Below are 16975 nucleotides of genomic sequence, written 5' to 3'. Positions count from 1 at the left end.
TAGGAACTATGAGATAGCTACGGGATAGCTACCCACAGTGCAACGCTCCATAAATCGACGCTAGCTTCGGTACATGGACGCACACCACCAAATTAATGTGCATAGTGTGGCCGCGTGCACTCGACTTTATACAATCTGTTTTACAAAACCGGTTTATGTAAAATCGGAATAATCCCATAGTGTAGACATACCCTAAGTAATAGTGAATAAGTCAGATTTATAACTATAAAAAAAGTTGAACTAAAAAGGGAGGAAATCAGAGTGTTAAATTGCAGGAGAGCCAGTTATGAGAAAAGGTTGTTGTGTCAATGGATTTAAAGGGAGGAATACAGAAATTCAAAGGGAAAGAAAGTTTAATAGCACTAGTTAATGGATGACACAGCAGCCTTACCTCCAAAAACTCCTACAGGGCTTATCAAACTTTACCAAGTATTTCCATTACAGAAATGCAGCCACTTGCAGGGTGGAAAGGCAGCAGTTTAGATATCTGACTCAGCAATTTTATGTCTCTCTCAAACTTTCTATAATCAAGCACATACTCTTTAATAATATCCATGGGATAAAATTATATAAACATTTTAATCTTTGAAATGTAAGTACATTCCTATAAGAACTGTGTAATTCACAGAAGAGAAAAATCTCGAGAACACTGGGAATATTGCTGTAACTGGTAGCAGCTGTTGAAAAGGAGAAAGCTTTTTAAATGTGCCTCCTAGGAAATCTCTCAACAACCTCAGTGGAAATACTTTCAAAATCTGTGTTCTCTGAAGCATCCAGGACACTTTGGGGTATTATAATAAATAAGTGATAATATATACAACCATGTATTGCCACTAACATAGGCCTAGTCCACTCTGAAAAATTAGGCCGACCTAACCAAGTTGCACAGGGCTAACCCCCACTGTAGATGCAGATATGCTGATGGGAGAATTATTCTGCTGCTCTAGATATTGCCTCTCGGAGAGGTGGAAAAAACCCATCACTGTTGCAGACGCTGTAGTGTAGGCATACCGATAGTGCATCTACTTTCTTAGCCATCATCATTCCATAAATACTGTATGTCCAGGTGTCACCCCCACTCTGAATTTTAGGATACAGATATGGAGACCTGCATGAGATAACCCCTATGCTTATTTACCAGCTTAGATCTAGTAGCTGCCACCACCAGATAGTTTAAACAAACATTTATGGGAGAGTCATTTGGAAACTGTCTCCCCCCCAAAAAATATTTCCCCAGTCTTTATTTCCCTCTTCCTGGCAGGATTGAGACTGATTCACCTCTCATCAATTCCTGGTGAGCCCAGATCCAAAAAACCCTTGGATCTTAAAACAAGGAAAAATCAGTCAGGTTCTTAAAAGAAGACTTCTAATTAAAGAAAAAGGGTGAAAGAAATACCTCTATGAGATTAGCTTGCAAGCTACTCTCACAGACAACAGATTCAAAACACAGAGGATGTCCCTCTGGGCAAAAATCTTAGTTACACAAAGATATCCAATTTGATTCTCCTCCTTATGCAAAATGAAAATAAACATAATCTAATATATTCCTTCTCTAAACACTTACTACTTTTAAGAAATGTTAGTAGGCTGATTCCTGGATCCTTCACTCCGGCACAAAGTTTTCTGAACAGACAAAGACTGATTTCCCTCCTCCCTCTTTGAAAACATCTTGTCCCCCCATTGGTTCCTCTGGTCAGGTGTCAGCTAGGCTATATAAACTTCTTAACCCTTGACAGGTAAAAGAGGAATTAACCCTGGGACTGTCTGTTTATGACACTGTATTTCTCAAATATTACTCGGTTACACAACTGATTATGGAGTCTTTTTGTACAGTCTTGCAATGGACATGACTATGTGCCCGTGTATACACCTGGATACAAACAAGTGCTAAAGTAATGGATCTTGTGTTTGGGGGAAATGACTTTGCCAGCGTAATAAGGTTATTTGATTTTTGAGAACTGTTAGGATCTAACACATCTGCCCAATAAATAACTTCCTGTAGCATACTATGGATAATGAGCTCACTTCCACAGGGTGCTGAGCACCTCCAAATACCAGTGAACACTGTACCTCACAGGATCAGACCCACAGAGAATATTGCTGTAGAGATGGCAAAAACAATTGGTGCTGTTTGCCTGGAGAAAATAACATAAGTAGTTAAAAATCAACTGAATGAAAAATTTTGCAGAGTTCCAAGTAATCTGAGAAGAATTTGTGAGAGAAAAGTACACTGGAAATTAAACAATTTCCTTTTCTGTTGTTCTTCCTTCACCTCAAAGTCATTATGATGTTGAAAGACACTATAAGACATAAAAAATAGAAGTACTTGTGGCACCTTAGAGACTAACAAATTTATTTGAGCATAAGTTTTCATGGGCTACAGCCCACTTCATTGGATGCATAGAATGGAACATATAGTGAGGGGAGATATATATACACACATACACAGAGAATGAAAAGGTGGGAGTTGTCTTATCAACTCTGAGAGGCTAATTAAGTAAGAGAAAAATCTTTTGATGTGATAATCAAGATAGCCCAGTACAGACAGTTTGATAAGAAGTGTGAGAATACTTACATGGGGAAACAGATTCAATGTTTGTAATGGCTCAACTATAGGACATAGTGGAATATAATGTAATAAGTATGTAATGTTCCTTAGCAACATTTAAAAGTATGGAATCAAAATTCCCATTGAGTTCACAAGGTCAAACCTAATGAGAATAAAAACAAATGACTAATGTATTTTTTAAAGATATAATGGAAAAGAATTCAGTGAAGTAGACTGAAGGCCCTCTAAGGGATAGCAAGAATAATTTACGGGTAGAAGAAAATTAAACATTCTTTGCATATTTTCACAGTGAAGTAGTAGAAATGATCATTTGTTTCCATGGGAGGAAGAAAAGGATAAATGAAGGCCAGTGGAATCCCACTTCAATTTATAAAGGAAGTGGAAAGGAGTAGCAGGGAGGGGAAGAGAGAGGTATGTTTTAACTTCCTTAAAGGTAAATTCCATATAGCATACATGGAAGAATCTATCCATCCAGGGATATTACATAATATGCACTTACCCTTCCTCAATTTTGGGCCTAAATCAATTTTATGCCGTGTCTCCTTTAAGAACAAGTCTAAGGGAGGACTAGAAAACAGTAGATTTCTAAGCATGAATGGTAACACTAATTGGGAACAAGTTACGGGAATGCTAACTGTACAATATTACAGATAGTTAGCCTGAATTTTTATTAAAAGAAACATGCCAAACTGCTGGAGAGGGAGGAATTTCCCCCCAGATCAGACTAGCAATGACCTTCAGGTTTTTTGCCTTCCTCTGCAGCATATGGGTGCTAATCACTTGCCAGGATTACCTAGGTATATTTAATTTAATAAATTCTCTGCCATTGCAGGGCCTCGAGTACTGGTCCCTCCCATTCTCTGTGTGGGGCACACAGTAGTTTAGTCTTCTCTGAGCTGTAATACTTTGGTCTAACTTTGGTTGTTAGGTTTAGTGTATGGATGCTGGAGGCCTGTGATATACAGGAGGTCAGCTTAGATGATTAGGTGATCCCTTCTGCCTGTAAACTCTGCCTCTATAATGCTACAGAATGGTTTTTTGTTTTTTTTTGAATTCTGAGAGGTAAGGGTAGAAAGAGGTATGTACTTAGACATTAGCAATGCTTTTGATAGACTGCTACAGAAACCAGATCAGCTTCAATTTATCCCCATTATCCTCTACCAGTGAGTGATTTTCAGCAGTTGGAGAATGATCTGTCATTTTTAATCCTTTTCCAGTAAGCTACTGCATTCTAGTTTCAAAAACTGCACACCGCTAATAAAGACTGTTGTATATTGCAGCTCTAGCAGACTGAGTTTGCACATCTGCAAAAAAAATACACATCTGCACATCTCCAAGTGGAGCAAAAAGTAAACTAGCTCCTCCCACCAAACCACACTCCTTATGCCAAGCTACAGCCCCTCCTCTTTCTGGAGCCATCATGAGGAAAAGGAATATTCTCCCTACTCTTTTCTTTCTCCTCTCTGATTGAGTTGCGGGGTTTGAGGGACTCCTTTCTCCCTATATTTCCCTTGGGTTGTAATGAGGTAATTCTTAAGTCCCTCTCCTTCACCTGGCAGCTAGAAGGGATAGATCATCTTTCTTGCTCCTTTTTCTCTTCCGACAGCTGGGAAGAAGGAGTTGTCTTTCTCCCTTTCCAAACAGCTGGTAGCCCTTGTCTCTTAACTTGGTGACTCTCACATCTCTGGGTGGATTCATTGGATACTTTGTTCCTCAGTCTGCCTCATGCATTAGTATCAGGCAGGTATGGCACTACCTAGTCTCAGATAGAACACCAAATTTCAGAGTGCTGAGGGAGAAGAGCCTATACTGAGAGAGCCATTTCATCCTACACTGTAATTAGGGGCTTGGGGTTCAGCCAAACAAATGGTACCCTGAGGCGAGAAACAGGTCCCCTGGTGCAACTCAGTTAGGTGCTAACTGTGATTAAGCATAGGTTAACACATTCTTTATGGTCTGTGATCTGGAAATGACTGAAGTGAAACAAATAAATAACACCCCGCTGCTGAGGTAGCCAACAGAGAGGTAACCAATAGGGAGCTGTGCGGCTAAAGTATTTTTCATTTATTTAGAAAAATGCAATGTTCAGCAATTGTGTAGATTGATGACACCAAGTCTACAACCAGTGAGTGAATGACAATGAGATAAATGGAGCATTGTCATCTATGAAAGGTATAATTTCATGCCAATGCTTGTTTATTAAAGGAAACTGTACTGTTTTTGATCAGCCCTGCACTCTGAAAGATGAGATGTGCTACTCTGCATTAATAAGATGTGCAAATGTATTTGAAAATAAAGTTATTAATGACAATTGTCATCAAAAACATTATTTTCAAGTACAATGTACAGATCATTCAGGCAGAGAAGAGTTTCTTATTCCTTAGAATTTTCAGACTGCTGTGTTGATCTAAAAGTGTGTGGTTTCCTTTTGTTTCAGAACTCCATGTGTGAGAGAGAAGACTGCTGAATGAGAATAAAGTGTACAATATGTGAGGGAGTCTTGCAGTGGTTCACAGCATGTAGCATGCCTGCCAATGAAATTAAAAGCATAATAAAATTTTTGACTGTGGCAAGAAATTACCATTTCAGCCAACAATTATTTTCATTTGCAGCTACATTATCTACAAATAAATAAACTCCTATGCTTCAGAACATAAGCCAACAATTAATCACCTGCAACTGGAGGGACTGTGATCATGTTATTGCATACTACAACTATCCAATATGATACTTTCCTTTGCAACATCTGGTTCTGATTGCAGTACTTGCAGATACTGGAGTACTTGATCTGTTAGTCTAATCTTGAATGGCTATCACTCTGGTTCTATTCCTCATGTAATGCAAGTCTCATTTTCTATGTGGTTCTTTACTGTGTCCAGAAACGAAATGGCAGGGAAGGCCATTTTGGATTAGGCGATTAGGATGAGGGAAATGTAGACACCACATACTGTATATGGATATCTCCTCACATAAATCTCTACCATGGATTCTTTTCTTCTGAGAGGCCCATAGACATGAAATTTATTTTTTTAAAGTAAAAATAACATATTAACCATTCTTCTAGGTCCCCTGGTGCGACTTATTATTTTTGTTTTACAATGACCAAACATGCGGTAGGTGGTTTAGGTAAAAAGACAAGGTCCCTCCTCTGAAAACTTAACAATCACATTTTATCATACTTGTCTTTTAGTTCCTCAGGACAGGGAATGTACCTGTAGCTCATTCTGTAGAGCAGGTGTCAGGGTTCCCCCCACTCTGAACTCTGGGGTACAGATGTGGACCCACATAAAAGACCCCCTAAGCTTATATTTTACCAGTTTAGGTTAAAACTTCTCTAAGACACTAATTTCTTAGCCCTGGTCTACACTATGAGTTTAGGTCAAATTTAGCAGTGTTAGATCAATTTAACCCTGCACCCATCCACACGATGAAGCCATTTTTGTCGACTTAAAGGGCTCTTAAAATCAATTTCTGTATTCCTCCCCGACGAGGGGATTAGTGCTGAAATTGACCCTGCTGAGTCAAATTTGGGCTAGCGGCTCTGGACAGCACTCTCAACTCAGATGCCCTGGCCAGGTATACAGGAAAAGCCCCATGAACTTTTGAACTTCATTTTCTGTTTGGCCAGTGTAGTGAGCTGATCAGCACAGGTGACCATGCAGAGCTCATCAGGATAGGTGACCATGGAGTCCCAGAATTGCAAAAGATCTCCTGCATGGACTGAACGGGAGGTACTGCATCTGATCACTGTATGGGGAAATGAATCCATGCTATCCGAACTCTGTTCCAAAAGATGAAATGCTGGAATATTTGAAAAAAATCTCCAAGGGCATGAAGGACAAAGGTTATAACAGGGACCTGCAGCAGTGCCACGTGAAGCCTACCAGAGAGGCAAACTCCAGGTTAGAGCTCCAGACATGCCGCTTCTATGATGAGCTGCATGTCATTCTAGGGGGTGACCCTACAACTACCAACCCCTGTGCTTCCCTTCTCCTCCACCTCTCTTGGGCTACCTTAGCAGTTATCCCTCCATTTGTGTGATGAATTAATAAAGAATGCATGAATTTGAAACAACAATGACTTTATTGCCTCTGCAAGTGGAGATCAAAGTGGGGAGGAGAGGGCGGTTGGCTTACTGGGAAGTAGAGTGAACCAAGGGGGTGGGTTTTCATGAAGGAGAAACAAACAGAACTTTCACACCGTAGCCTGGCCAGTCAAGAAACTGGTTTTCAAAGCTTCTCTGATGCACAGCATGCCTTGCTGTGGTCTTCTAATCGTCCTGGTGTCTGCCTGTGTGTAATCAGTGCCAGGCGATTTTCCTGAACCTCCAACCCCGCCATAAACATCTCCTCCTTGCTCTCACAGATATTGTGGAGCACACAGCAAGCAGTAATAACGATGGGAATATTGGTTTCGCTGAGGTCTAACCAAGTCATTAAACTGTGCCAGCAAGCTTTTAAATGTCCAAAGGCACATTCAACCACCATTATGCACTTGCTCAGCCTATAGTTGAACTTCTCCTTACTACTGTCCAGGCTTTATGAGCCATGGGAGCAAGGGGTAGGCTGCAGTAGGTGCGACCACGCGGTGCTGCTGACTGGGAGAGCAGCCTGAGGCAGAAGCCTCCAGCTGGCATGATATTCCAGGCAAGACTGAATGTCCATTAGATGAAACTTAAAGAAGAGAATGACCTGGAGTCATTCCCATTTTTGTCCAGGCGCCCCCGACCGACCTCAGTGAGGCTGGCCAGGAGCACCCCTGTCTGCCCAGGCGTCCCTGACCAACCTAACCGAGGTTGGCTAGGAGCACACATGGGACGACAAGAACGGCTAGCAGTCGTATTGTACTGTCTGCCGTCTGCAAGGCAAGGCAAGGGGATGCTGCTGTGTAGCAATGCTGTACCACGTCTGCCAGCAGCACCCAGGAGACATACAGTGACAGTGAGTTGAGCAGGCTCCATGCTTGCCATGGTATTTTGTCTGCACGGGTAACCCAGGAAAATAGGTGAGAAACAATTTTTTGCCATTGTTTTCATGGAGGGAGGGGAGCCTGACGACATGTACCCAGAACCACATGCGACAATGTTTTTGCTCCATCAGGCATTGCGAGCTCAACCCAGAATTCCAATGGGCGATGGAGACTGCGGGAACTATGGTATAGCTACCACAGTGCAAGGCTCTGAAAGTTGATGCGAGCCTCGGTACTGTGGATGCACTTTGCCGACTTAATGCACTTAATGGGGACACACACAATTGACTGTAACAAAGTGATTTCTAAAAAATTGACTTCTATTAAATCAACCTAATTTTGTAGTTATACATACCCTTAGAATGATATTGCTGCTACCACCAAGTGATTTACACAAAATATTCAGGAAAGGGTCACTTGGAATCCCTAGCCCCACAAAATATCCCCCCAGCCCTTTCACCCCCTTTCCTGGGGAGGCTTGAGAATAAACTACCAACCAGTTGCCTTAGAAACATGAGCACAGACCAGACCCTTTGTCTTCAGGACACTGAAATCAATCAGGTTCTTAAAAGAAGAAAAGATTATTTATAAAGAAAAAAGTAATAGAATCACATCTGCAAAATCAGGATGGAAGGTAACTCTCAGTTTCTGTGGTTTTAAATGGATTATTCCAGGTATATTTTTCAGACGATATTGTACCTGCTTGGCTTCTCCATCCCTACGGAGAGGGAACAACACGCACAACAACAAAAAAAGCCTTTCCCCACAGATTTAAAAGCATCTTCTTTTCTCATTGGTCCTTCTGGTCAGATGCCAGCTAGGTTATTTGAACTGCTTAACCCTTTACAGGTAAGGCAATTCAGTACAGCTTCCAAGGATACATACAGGTTGCTACCTTTTCCTCTATATTTATGACAGCAGGGATTCTCAACTTTTTTCTTTCTGAGGCCCACCCAACATGCTATAAAAACTCCACAACCCACCTGTGCCACAACAACGGATTTTCTGCATATAAAAGCCAAAGCCAGTGTTAGGATGTAGCAAGTAGGGCAGTTGCCTGAGACCTCATGCCACAGGGGCCCCCTCAAAGCTCAGTTTGGCTTCAGCCTCGGGTGGTGGGGCTTGGGGCCCAGGACTTCAGCCCTATGTGGTGGGGCTTCGGCTTTCTGCTCTGGGCCCCAGCAAGTCTAACACTGGCCTTGCTTGGTGGACCCGCTGAAACCTGTTCACGGCCTTCCCTGGTTGAGAACCACTGCTGTAGAGCACTGAGTACTCTGAAACTTAGATGTAAATTTAAATTGACCATATTTACCAGAGGTACAAATATAGAAACACTGTTCATAACTACATTTACACACACATGGTAGATCCATTTGTCTCAGAAAACATCACACCATATATGTGGTTCAAATCCTAACATTACTTACCAACCAGAATGTAACAAAATATGAAGAAGGAGACTTAGAAGATCATTGGGAGATCAGACTGCTTATTCAAGCACTGTGTATGATGGAGTCAGTTTAAAAATACCTTTTCTGTTGCCTTACAGAATTTGCAAGCGCAGGGGAAAGGCATTGAATTCAGCCCCTGGGTCCCTCTAATTCCCGAGAGAGCTATTTAAAACGGCACTGAACAAAACACTTGAGAATATAGCTGAAAGACCAATCCCCTGTTGGGTGCTGATTCCAGATCATAAATTTGGGTGGCCCACTTTAATTTGCCATAGCTGCACATATCTTCATTCACTTAATTACCTCTCCATGTTCAACAGCGGCTGCTGGAAGGTTTCACCCTCAGGAACTGTCTAACTTGGAGAGATTTTTAACCTTTCAGGGCTTCCTGCTTTCCAGTGCTTTTTTTCGAGGCTTATAAATGGTGCTATGATGACAGGGCAGGATGGCGCTCCTGAATGGAGACACTATTGCTCTATTTCACTGATCCCTGGCTTGCTCCTTGCCCCGCCTCCTACTGCTGATAGTGGTGGCCCCAGGGTTATCCTGGAAGTAGTAGGGGATGGTTGGCTAAGAAAAGCCAAGAAAGCTATATTCTGGGCTCAGATGCAGACTGGTTAGCTAGCAGTGAGGGCAGGAGCCTCTTTACTCACTGGAAAACTGGGTAGGCTGTTTGGTTTTATTTGGAGACAAAGAGGGGAAGAGACAGGGAAGAAATTATAGTGCGCCCTTAGCTCTTATTTGTAGTCATCTGTTTTAGAAATGCATGCAGCAGAACCTTGATTTTACCAGCACCGATCATACAAATGACCAATTATACAAACCATCTTTCCCAACAGAAAAAAAAATCACTTAACAAAAATGAGGGCAATGAAGAACAACTTGACATCTCTTCATATTCTGATGCCTTCAATGCACTGGAAATTGTTTTGCAGTGATTTGAAGGATGAGAAGAAAGTGATACAGTGCCCCGTACTGTGACTTATGCACTGTACCTACTGTAACTGTGAATTCAGTTTTATAAACTTTTTGATTTTATGAATTTTTCAATCCTCAATTAGTATGTAAAATAGGGGTTACACTATTTATGGTGCTCTAGAATACTGACTGGACACTACTGTGCTCCTCGGAATTTTGTTTATGCATTATTTCAGACTCCACAGATGAAATACTGGCTTGGTTCAGGTTAATGGGAGTTTTGGTATTAACATGGAGCCAGAATTTCACACCATATGTATTTTTTTCTCTGCAGATTTCTATTGCTTATTCATAGAGAATATCATACAAGAATGTAAGAAAGGCCATACTGGGTCAGACCAAAGGTCTGTCTAGCTCAGTATCTTGTCTACCAACAGTGGGCAATGTCAGGCACCCCAGAGGGAGTGAACCTAACAGTAGTGATCATGTGATCTCTCTCCTACCCTCCATCACCACCCTCTGACAAACAGAGGCTAGGGACACCATTCCTTACCCAACCTGGCTAATAGCCATTAATGGACTTAACCTCCAGGAATTTAGCTAGTTCTCTTTTAAACCCTGTTATAGTCCTAGCCTTCACAACCTCCTCAGGCAAGGAGTTCCATAGGTTGACTGTGCACTGTGTGAAGAACTTCCTTTTATTTGTTTTAAACCTGCTGCCTATTAATTTCATTTGTTTGGCACCTAGTTCTTATATCATGAGAACAATAAATAACTTTTCCTTATTCACTTTTTCTACACTATTCATGATTTTATAGACCTCTATCATATCCCCGACAAGTCTCCTCTTTTCCAAGCTGAAAAGTCCTAGCTTCTTTAATCTCTCCGCATATGGGACCCATTCCAAACCCCTAAGACAACCTAAAAGACATGTTTGCTCAGAAAAATTCTAACTCATATTTTCACTCTTGATGATGTAAGAATATTCATTCAGCTGCAATTCAAAATGTAAATGTAAGCAAATATTTAGTCTACTTACTAAATTGTAGATATGTGGCACAATAGCTGGGTGTCTCTTATTTCTCTTCATGTATAGAAGTTTTATAACCTACCTTGTCCAGATAGACTTTCCTGACTGACTCCCAGATCTGTGCTAACGATCTGCTCTTTCTTCCTTTCAGCTTCACTCTTCTGATCACTGGGTTGCAGAAAGTTAGGTGGTGTAGTATAAGCTGCCAGTGTGACAGCCTGCTCAGCTGGGACTTCAGATTCCCTTGTGCTTAAATCATTGCTGGCTGACTCATCTGCTGGAGGAGGTAAATCAGAATCATCTGATTTTAAAGGGCCATTGGAGCTATCCAGAGTACTGAAAGGCACTGTAGAGCTTTGGTGGTCAATAATAATGTTCATGTCTTCAGTTTCCTTTAAAGATTCTGATTCTTGTTCTTTAGCCCGTTCACTTGAGGGTTTGGCAGGAAATGCAGGTTTAGATGAAATAAAATTTTCAGGGGCACTGACATCTCCACTTAGCATAATGCTTCCAGTGGTATATTCACTAATCAAATCATCTCCTGTCTGCTCCGCCATTGCTGGACTAGGGTAACCTAGTGGGAGTTCAGCACTCAAACCATCATCCTAAAAATCAAATTCAGAGAACATTTACAAGGTGTAGCTTTCATTGCTAGAGAGTCTGATACAATGTAGCTACAAAGTCTTGCAACCATTGGCTCAATTACAGAGTTATGACATGTAGACCAATGCTTGTCATATGCGAACGTGATCCTAAATAAAATGTATAACAGTCCATTGCTTTAAAATTAATTGAGCAAAGGTTGCATTTTATTACACCATGAGCTTTGTTCTATCTCACTCACAGAGATGTATCGTTTAGATGATGGTTAACCAAATAACTTGTAATTCCTATAAATATCAGAGGAAACCAGGCAATGTCTTCCACATGTAAATACTTCAATCAATTACTTTTTACTTTTGCAAAATAACACATACTACTCATACTAGCTGCATTTATTATAAGGATTCTATTTATTTTTAGCATCAGTTTGTGTGTGTGTGGGGGGGGAATTTTAGATTATTTGTTTCCCTTTGAGAGAGAAAGAAGCAGAATTAGCTTACCAACTCAGTGCCTGCTGGAGCAATGGTGACCACTGATTTGATATCATTGTCTGAGTCACTAGATGGTTTAATAGCTTCTGCAAAACAAAACAAAAAAGGCAAGGTATGTTTTTCAGTAAAGCTGCATATTGAAGATAATGGCACACTGAATGCTGATCAAAGTGCATAACCTCTATAATAGAGATAAAAACTGATGGAAACATAATGATTCATCTGAAATACTTTTATAAATCAGAGTTAATGAGAATGAGAGGTAAATTTTATTTTTAAGTTACTACAGGAAGTAAAGCAGGAATTTATTTGCAGCACTCAGTATTATGCATTACATAGTCAGTGGAAATGAGATATGTCTGTAGAAAATTCCTATTGGTTAAAACCAGCTTAAGCACAAACTATTCAATGTATCCACATGAGCCATGCTGACCTGTGTAATGAATAATTACAGGGTTGCCCTATATCCACACCTTTGTAATTCTAAATCTAGTGCTTTCTTGGGTTTGTATCCCACAGTTCTCAGTGGAGCTACTGATTGAAATATTTCACAAAAAGCGGGTAATTTTGGTTCTTGAAGAAGGCCATCTTTTTTAAACAATAAAATGTAATTTAAAAAAAAATTTGTTGACATTAAAATTTTCTATTTTCAAAAAATTTTCCATGACACTTTTTATCAATAGTTTAGACTATTTCTAAATCAATACAGGAATTTCGTTTTGGCACACTTCATTTAGACCCAGGAACCCTTTAGAAGCCTTGCAGTTCACATTCTAACAGGTTAATTATACCAAATGGAAATAAGCTGGAAGGGAAGGAAAATAATCTTATTTAAACCTCATATTGGATATTAGGAAAAACATTTTCAGTAGGAGGGTGGTGAAGCACTGGAATGGGTTACCTAGGGAGGTGGTGGAATTTCCTTCCTTGGAGGTTTTTAAGGTCAGGCTTGACAAAGCCCTGGCTGGGATGATTTAGCTGGGGATTGGTCCCGCATTGAGCAGGGGGTTGGACTAGATGACCTCCTGAGGTCCCTTCCAACCCTGATATTCTATGATTCTCATAAACTAACAAGAGAGAGATTTAGATGTATGAACTTATCAGCCTATATGTACTGACCATTGGTAAACTGAAGTGTTCCAAGGTCCATTATCAAGGACTGGTCTTCCTGTAGTGCCATGGCAACCAGCTGCTGAAGGTCTGTTACTGTGAATTTAATTCCTGGTATCTCCTCCTCTTCCTTTGTACTAAGAGGGCTTTTTTCATTTTCAACTTTATTGGAGCCAATAGTTGAGATATTATCCCCAGTGCCTTTTACTTCTGAGCTGTCTCTCTCAAAATTCACAATGTACCGTGCTACGGTGTTGCTTGACCTGCAGTGCAAGAATGCAATGATCAGCTACAACAAAATCAGTTATATGCCAAGCAAACATTTTTAAAAGGATTCTTATAGCCCCCAATATGACAAAATTTTTTCTATAAAAGTAATGTAATTATACATCTAACCTAATTATCTAACTGAGTTGTTACCTCCAAATTACTTTTTCCACCGCTGAGATTTAAAAAAAAAAATTGAAAAATTAAAAATTCGATGCACACAAACTCTGGATTTATTTACCAAAGGAAAAAAAATCGATTGTTCAAAGAAAATGTAAGAATTGGCAAATATAATCCAATTAAAGATGAACTGGTGAGCTGCATGATTTGTGGGATCGGTAATAGAACATTAAGTCTTTCACTCCTAGGCCATTAGCTAAAATACAGTTATAAACCCATGCTGGCAGTGACTAAAAGTCATAACCATCTGTTGACTACAATAGCCTATGTGAAATGAGTTGGTTAACTCATTTCAGTTTATAGTGGCGAGATTCCCAAACTCCCATCCCAATAGGTAATATTGCTAGCTGTCTTAGAAGAGCAGCTAAGGACTTAATATGCATGGAAAGGAAAAGTAGCTTTTCACAATTCAAGTTAATTCTTCCAGGTCATGGGTAAGTCATGTAGATCGGGCTATCTTGAAGAAACTTGCAGTATTGCTGCAGTATTGTTCCTGTTCAGTAGCTAAACAGAAGATGTGATCTGCAGGACTATTAATCTGTTACTTTTTATAAGCAGTAATACACATTTTTTTTACAAAAGTAACAAACATTAATTCTAAAAACAGAAATTGTGAAACAGCTTTCCACAGTGATGAATAACTGAAGGGAGAGGAATTGGCCTCTTATCTGGGATATGCTATGAATTTACATTTATAGTACATGGCAAAAATCCAGTAAAAGGAGTAGGCCATTTTTGTTGTAAATCTGTTGTAAATAATAAATCTTATTCACCAGCAGCATTCTTAGGCTGTAAGAAAATATTCTACACTCTATATTATATTACCAGTTAAGTATGAGAGCCAGTTTGCCTCTTATCAAATCATTCTCAGAGATATAACTGGCCTTTTTTTGTTCATCTTCTGTCTGAACTGGGGACTGAAGTAGCAAATTAGATCCTACATACTTACTGAAGGGAATGTGTATGTGGAAACAGAACTAGCAAGCAGCTGTCATGCCAAAAATACTCCTTTAAATATAATTTAAAGTATGACATTTTCTACTTAAACCTTATGTTGGATAGAGGTATCCTTAACTGTTCAAATCAATGTTATGTTGCTTATCTAGTAGAGTTGTTTAGGCTAAAGAATTTTTGTCCCTCTTCACACATAGGCTGTTACACTTTGATTAAAAGAGCCTTTAAAATGCAAGTGGAAGCCATGCTTCTTCTTTACCACAGATTCTGTATCTGAACAAAACACAAATTAATTCACTTTGCCACATCAATAAATAAAGTTTTTTATCAAATTATTCACTACATTTATTTAAAAAAAATGCAGCTGAATTACCCATCTTTTTCCATATTCCGGCTTCATTTCATCACACAAGATAGGACATGATAATGGATTGCAAAAGAGAGAGAAAAGATCCATGTAAACTGTTAAGCCAGGCAGTCATATATCACATATATCTCAGGACAATTTGTCTTTTACCTATCCTTTGTCATCTTTATTTCAATGTGAAAAATGTCAGTCTGCTGTCCATCTTTATACATTTTCCCCTCCAAATGATGGGCATCTTTCTGCTCTGTCTGAGTGTGTGAGCAGGAATTTTACTGTACTCTATTGCTCAAAGATTTGAACTCCCAGTCACTTACAAATGACACAATTTGTGGTGCTGTCGTTCCTAATCTGCACCTCCCCAGTGAAGTTCAATACTACAGAGAATCTGCGACCCAGCCTGTGACTGGCTGCTATCCAAATCTAAGCCTCAGAAGTAACCTGACCTATTAATTACCTGCCATGTACAGTGCTGAAGGACAAGTCTTATGTTGACATTCTATAATTTAAATACAGACATAACACTCCGTTGTTCTTGTTTCCCTGAAAACTCCTCTAGTCTAGTCATAATGGAGCCCTTAAGCTGCCACGCACATGCGCGCGCGCACACACGCACACAGCATTGTACCCAACAGAGCAGCAACTCCTGCTGCAGACCCCACAAAGCAATGTTCTTGTCAGTCAAGGATGAATGAGTGGGGAAACCCTAGCAGAGCAAATCAGAGCTGATCTCTAATTCTCATGAGGTGACATCATTACTAAGTGGTGCAGTGTACTCCCTAACTCTTCCAGACTGGTGAATATGCTGGCTTCTCAACCCTACCAGCCCCTACTGACTGAGAATAAGATACCAGGACAGGTACTGATCTCAGGTTGCTTGGAGCCACGGGCTAAATCGGCGCTGCTGTGATTGATGCAACAGGCATCGATTTAGTGGGTCTGGTGTAGACACTGCTGTAAATGGATCTAAGCTACGTGACTTAAGTTATGTATCTTAAGTAACTTAACTAGCGTAACTTAGGTCGATTTACCTCATTAGTGTGGACCAGGCCTCAGTGTAAGATGTTGGTGCTTAGTGCCTGTCAGATTTGGTCTTTAAATGGCAGGGTGGAGCATTGGGGGCATTTAGCTGGCTCAGTGGAATGTTCTTCAGCAGGAAATAATAAACAATAAACTATTTAAAAATGAAAGCATATTTGCTGAATAACAGTTTGGGGAAGGTCTAACTTTCTCTGCAGGGAACAGTGCTTGAATGAGTGTAACTCCTCCCCTTCCCTAAAGTACGTTGGCTTCCTCTGTCTGGGATTCTCTATACTCTGGAGGGCCAATTAGCCTGTCAAAAATGGCAAAACACCCTACACATCAGAAATAGTACATGCTCTGTGTACAATGTACAGTGACTTTTTTTGCACAGCAAAATTAATTAGTACATACATAGAGAGCAGTTTTCCAAAACTGCATGATAGAAATTAAAACTGTCAGGAAATTGCATGATAGAATCAGGCCTCATTGGAGTGTACTCGGTGTAAAGCTTATATAACTTCTTTAACCCTTTTGCTGTGAATCCTTTTTGCAGCTTCTGTGCTGCAGAAAAAACAGGTTTGGGACCTCGAGAAATGCCAGAATTCTGTGGGAATGTCAGCATGAATGTTGGCACTGTGTAGGCAGTATACCTGGTAGAATGAAAGGACTAACACTTACCACAGTGATTTCTTATTCTAGGTACAGGAAAATTTAGTCTTGTCTTACATGACAGTAATCTTTATTAAATGCTGACTTTTTAATGGTGACCACTGTCCCTGAGGCAGCAGAGAGGTGTGAAGCAGTTAAATCTCTTAAAGCATCTCAACTTTAATGCAGGCAGAAGCTTCGACCTATGCTCTATTTCCATGAAGACTGAAGAGAGCAAAGGCCAAGTCTAAAGCAGGATCTCCATTAACATAACTTGCTGTCTAGGATTCTTCACCATAACTTGAGTTTTGGTCTCTATCCACAGGAGATGTGCCCCTTTGGCATTCATTAGAAGTAGTGTGAGGCCTCAGGATAAGTTTTCAATAGCAGGAGATTCTC

General features: G+C 40.2%; 1 protein-coding gene across 1 annotated transcript in view; it reads right to left on the bottom strand.

Moving 5' to 3' along the window:
* Positions 1-16975, bottom strand: part of IMPG1 (interphotoreceptor matrix proteoglycan 1) — a 103618-nt gene that overhangs the window by 41213 nt on the left and 45430 nt on the right. The window contains exons 9-12 of the mRNA XM_050950103.1: positions 14915-14935; positions 13150-13403; positions 12040-12116; positions 11019-11541 (exon numbers count right to left, since the gene is read on the bottom strand). Of these exons, the coding sequence (XP_050806060.1) occupies positions 11019-11541; positions 12040-12116; positions 13150-13403; positions 14915-14935 (875 nt within the window). The remainder of the gene's footprint in view (positions 1-11018; positions 11542-12039; positions 12117-13149; positions 13404-14914; positions 14936-16975) is intronic.

This window comes from Gopherus flavomarginatus, chromosome 4, assembly GCF_025201925.1.
Source record: "Gopherus flavomarginatus isolate rGopFla2 chromosome 4, rGopFla2.mat.asm, whole genome shotgun sequence".
Lineage (NCBI taxonomy): Eukaryota > Metazoa > Chordata > Testudines > Testudinidae > Gopherus > Gopherus flavomarginatus.
The sequence above is the reverse complement of the archived record's forward strand: the minus strand, read 5'-3'. Positions and strand labels throughout refer to the sequence as shown.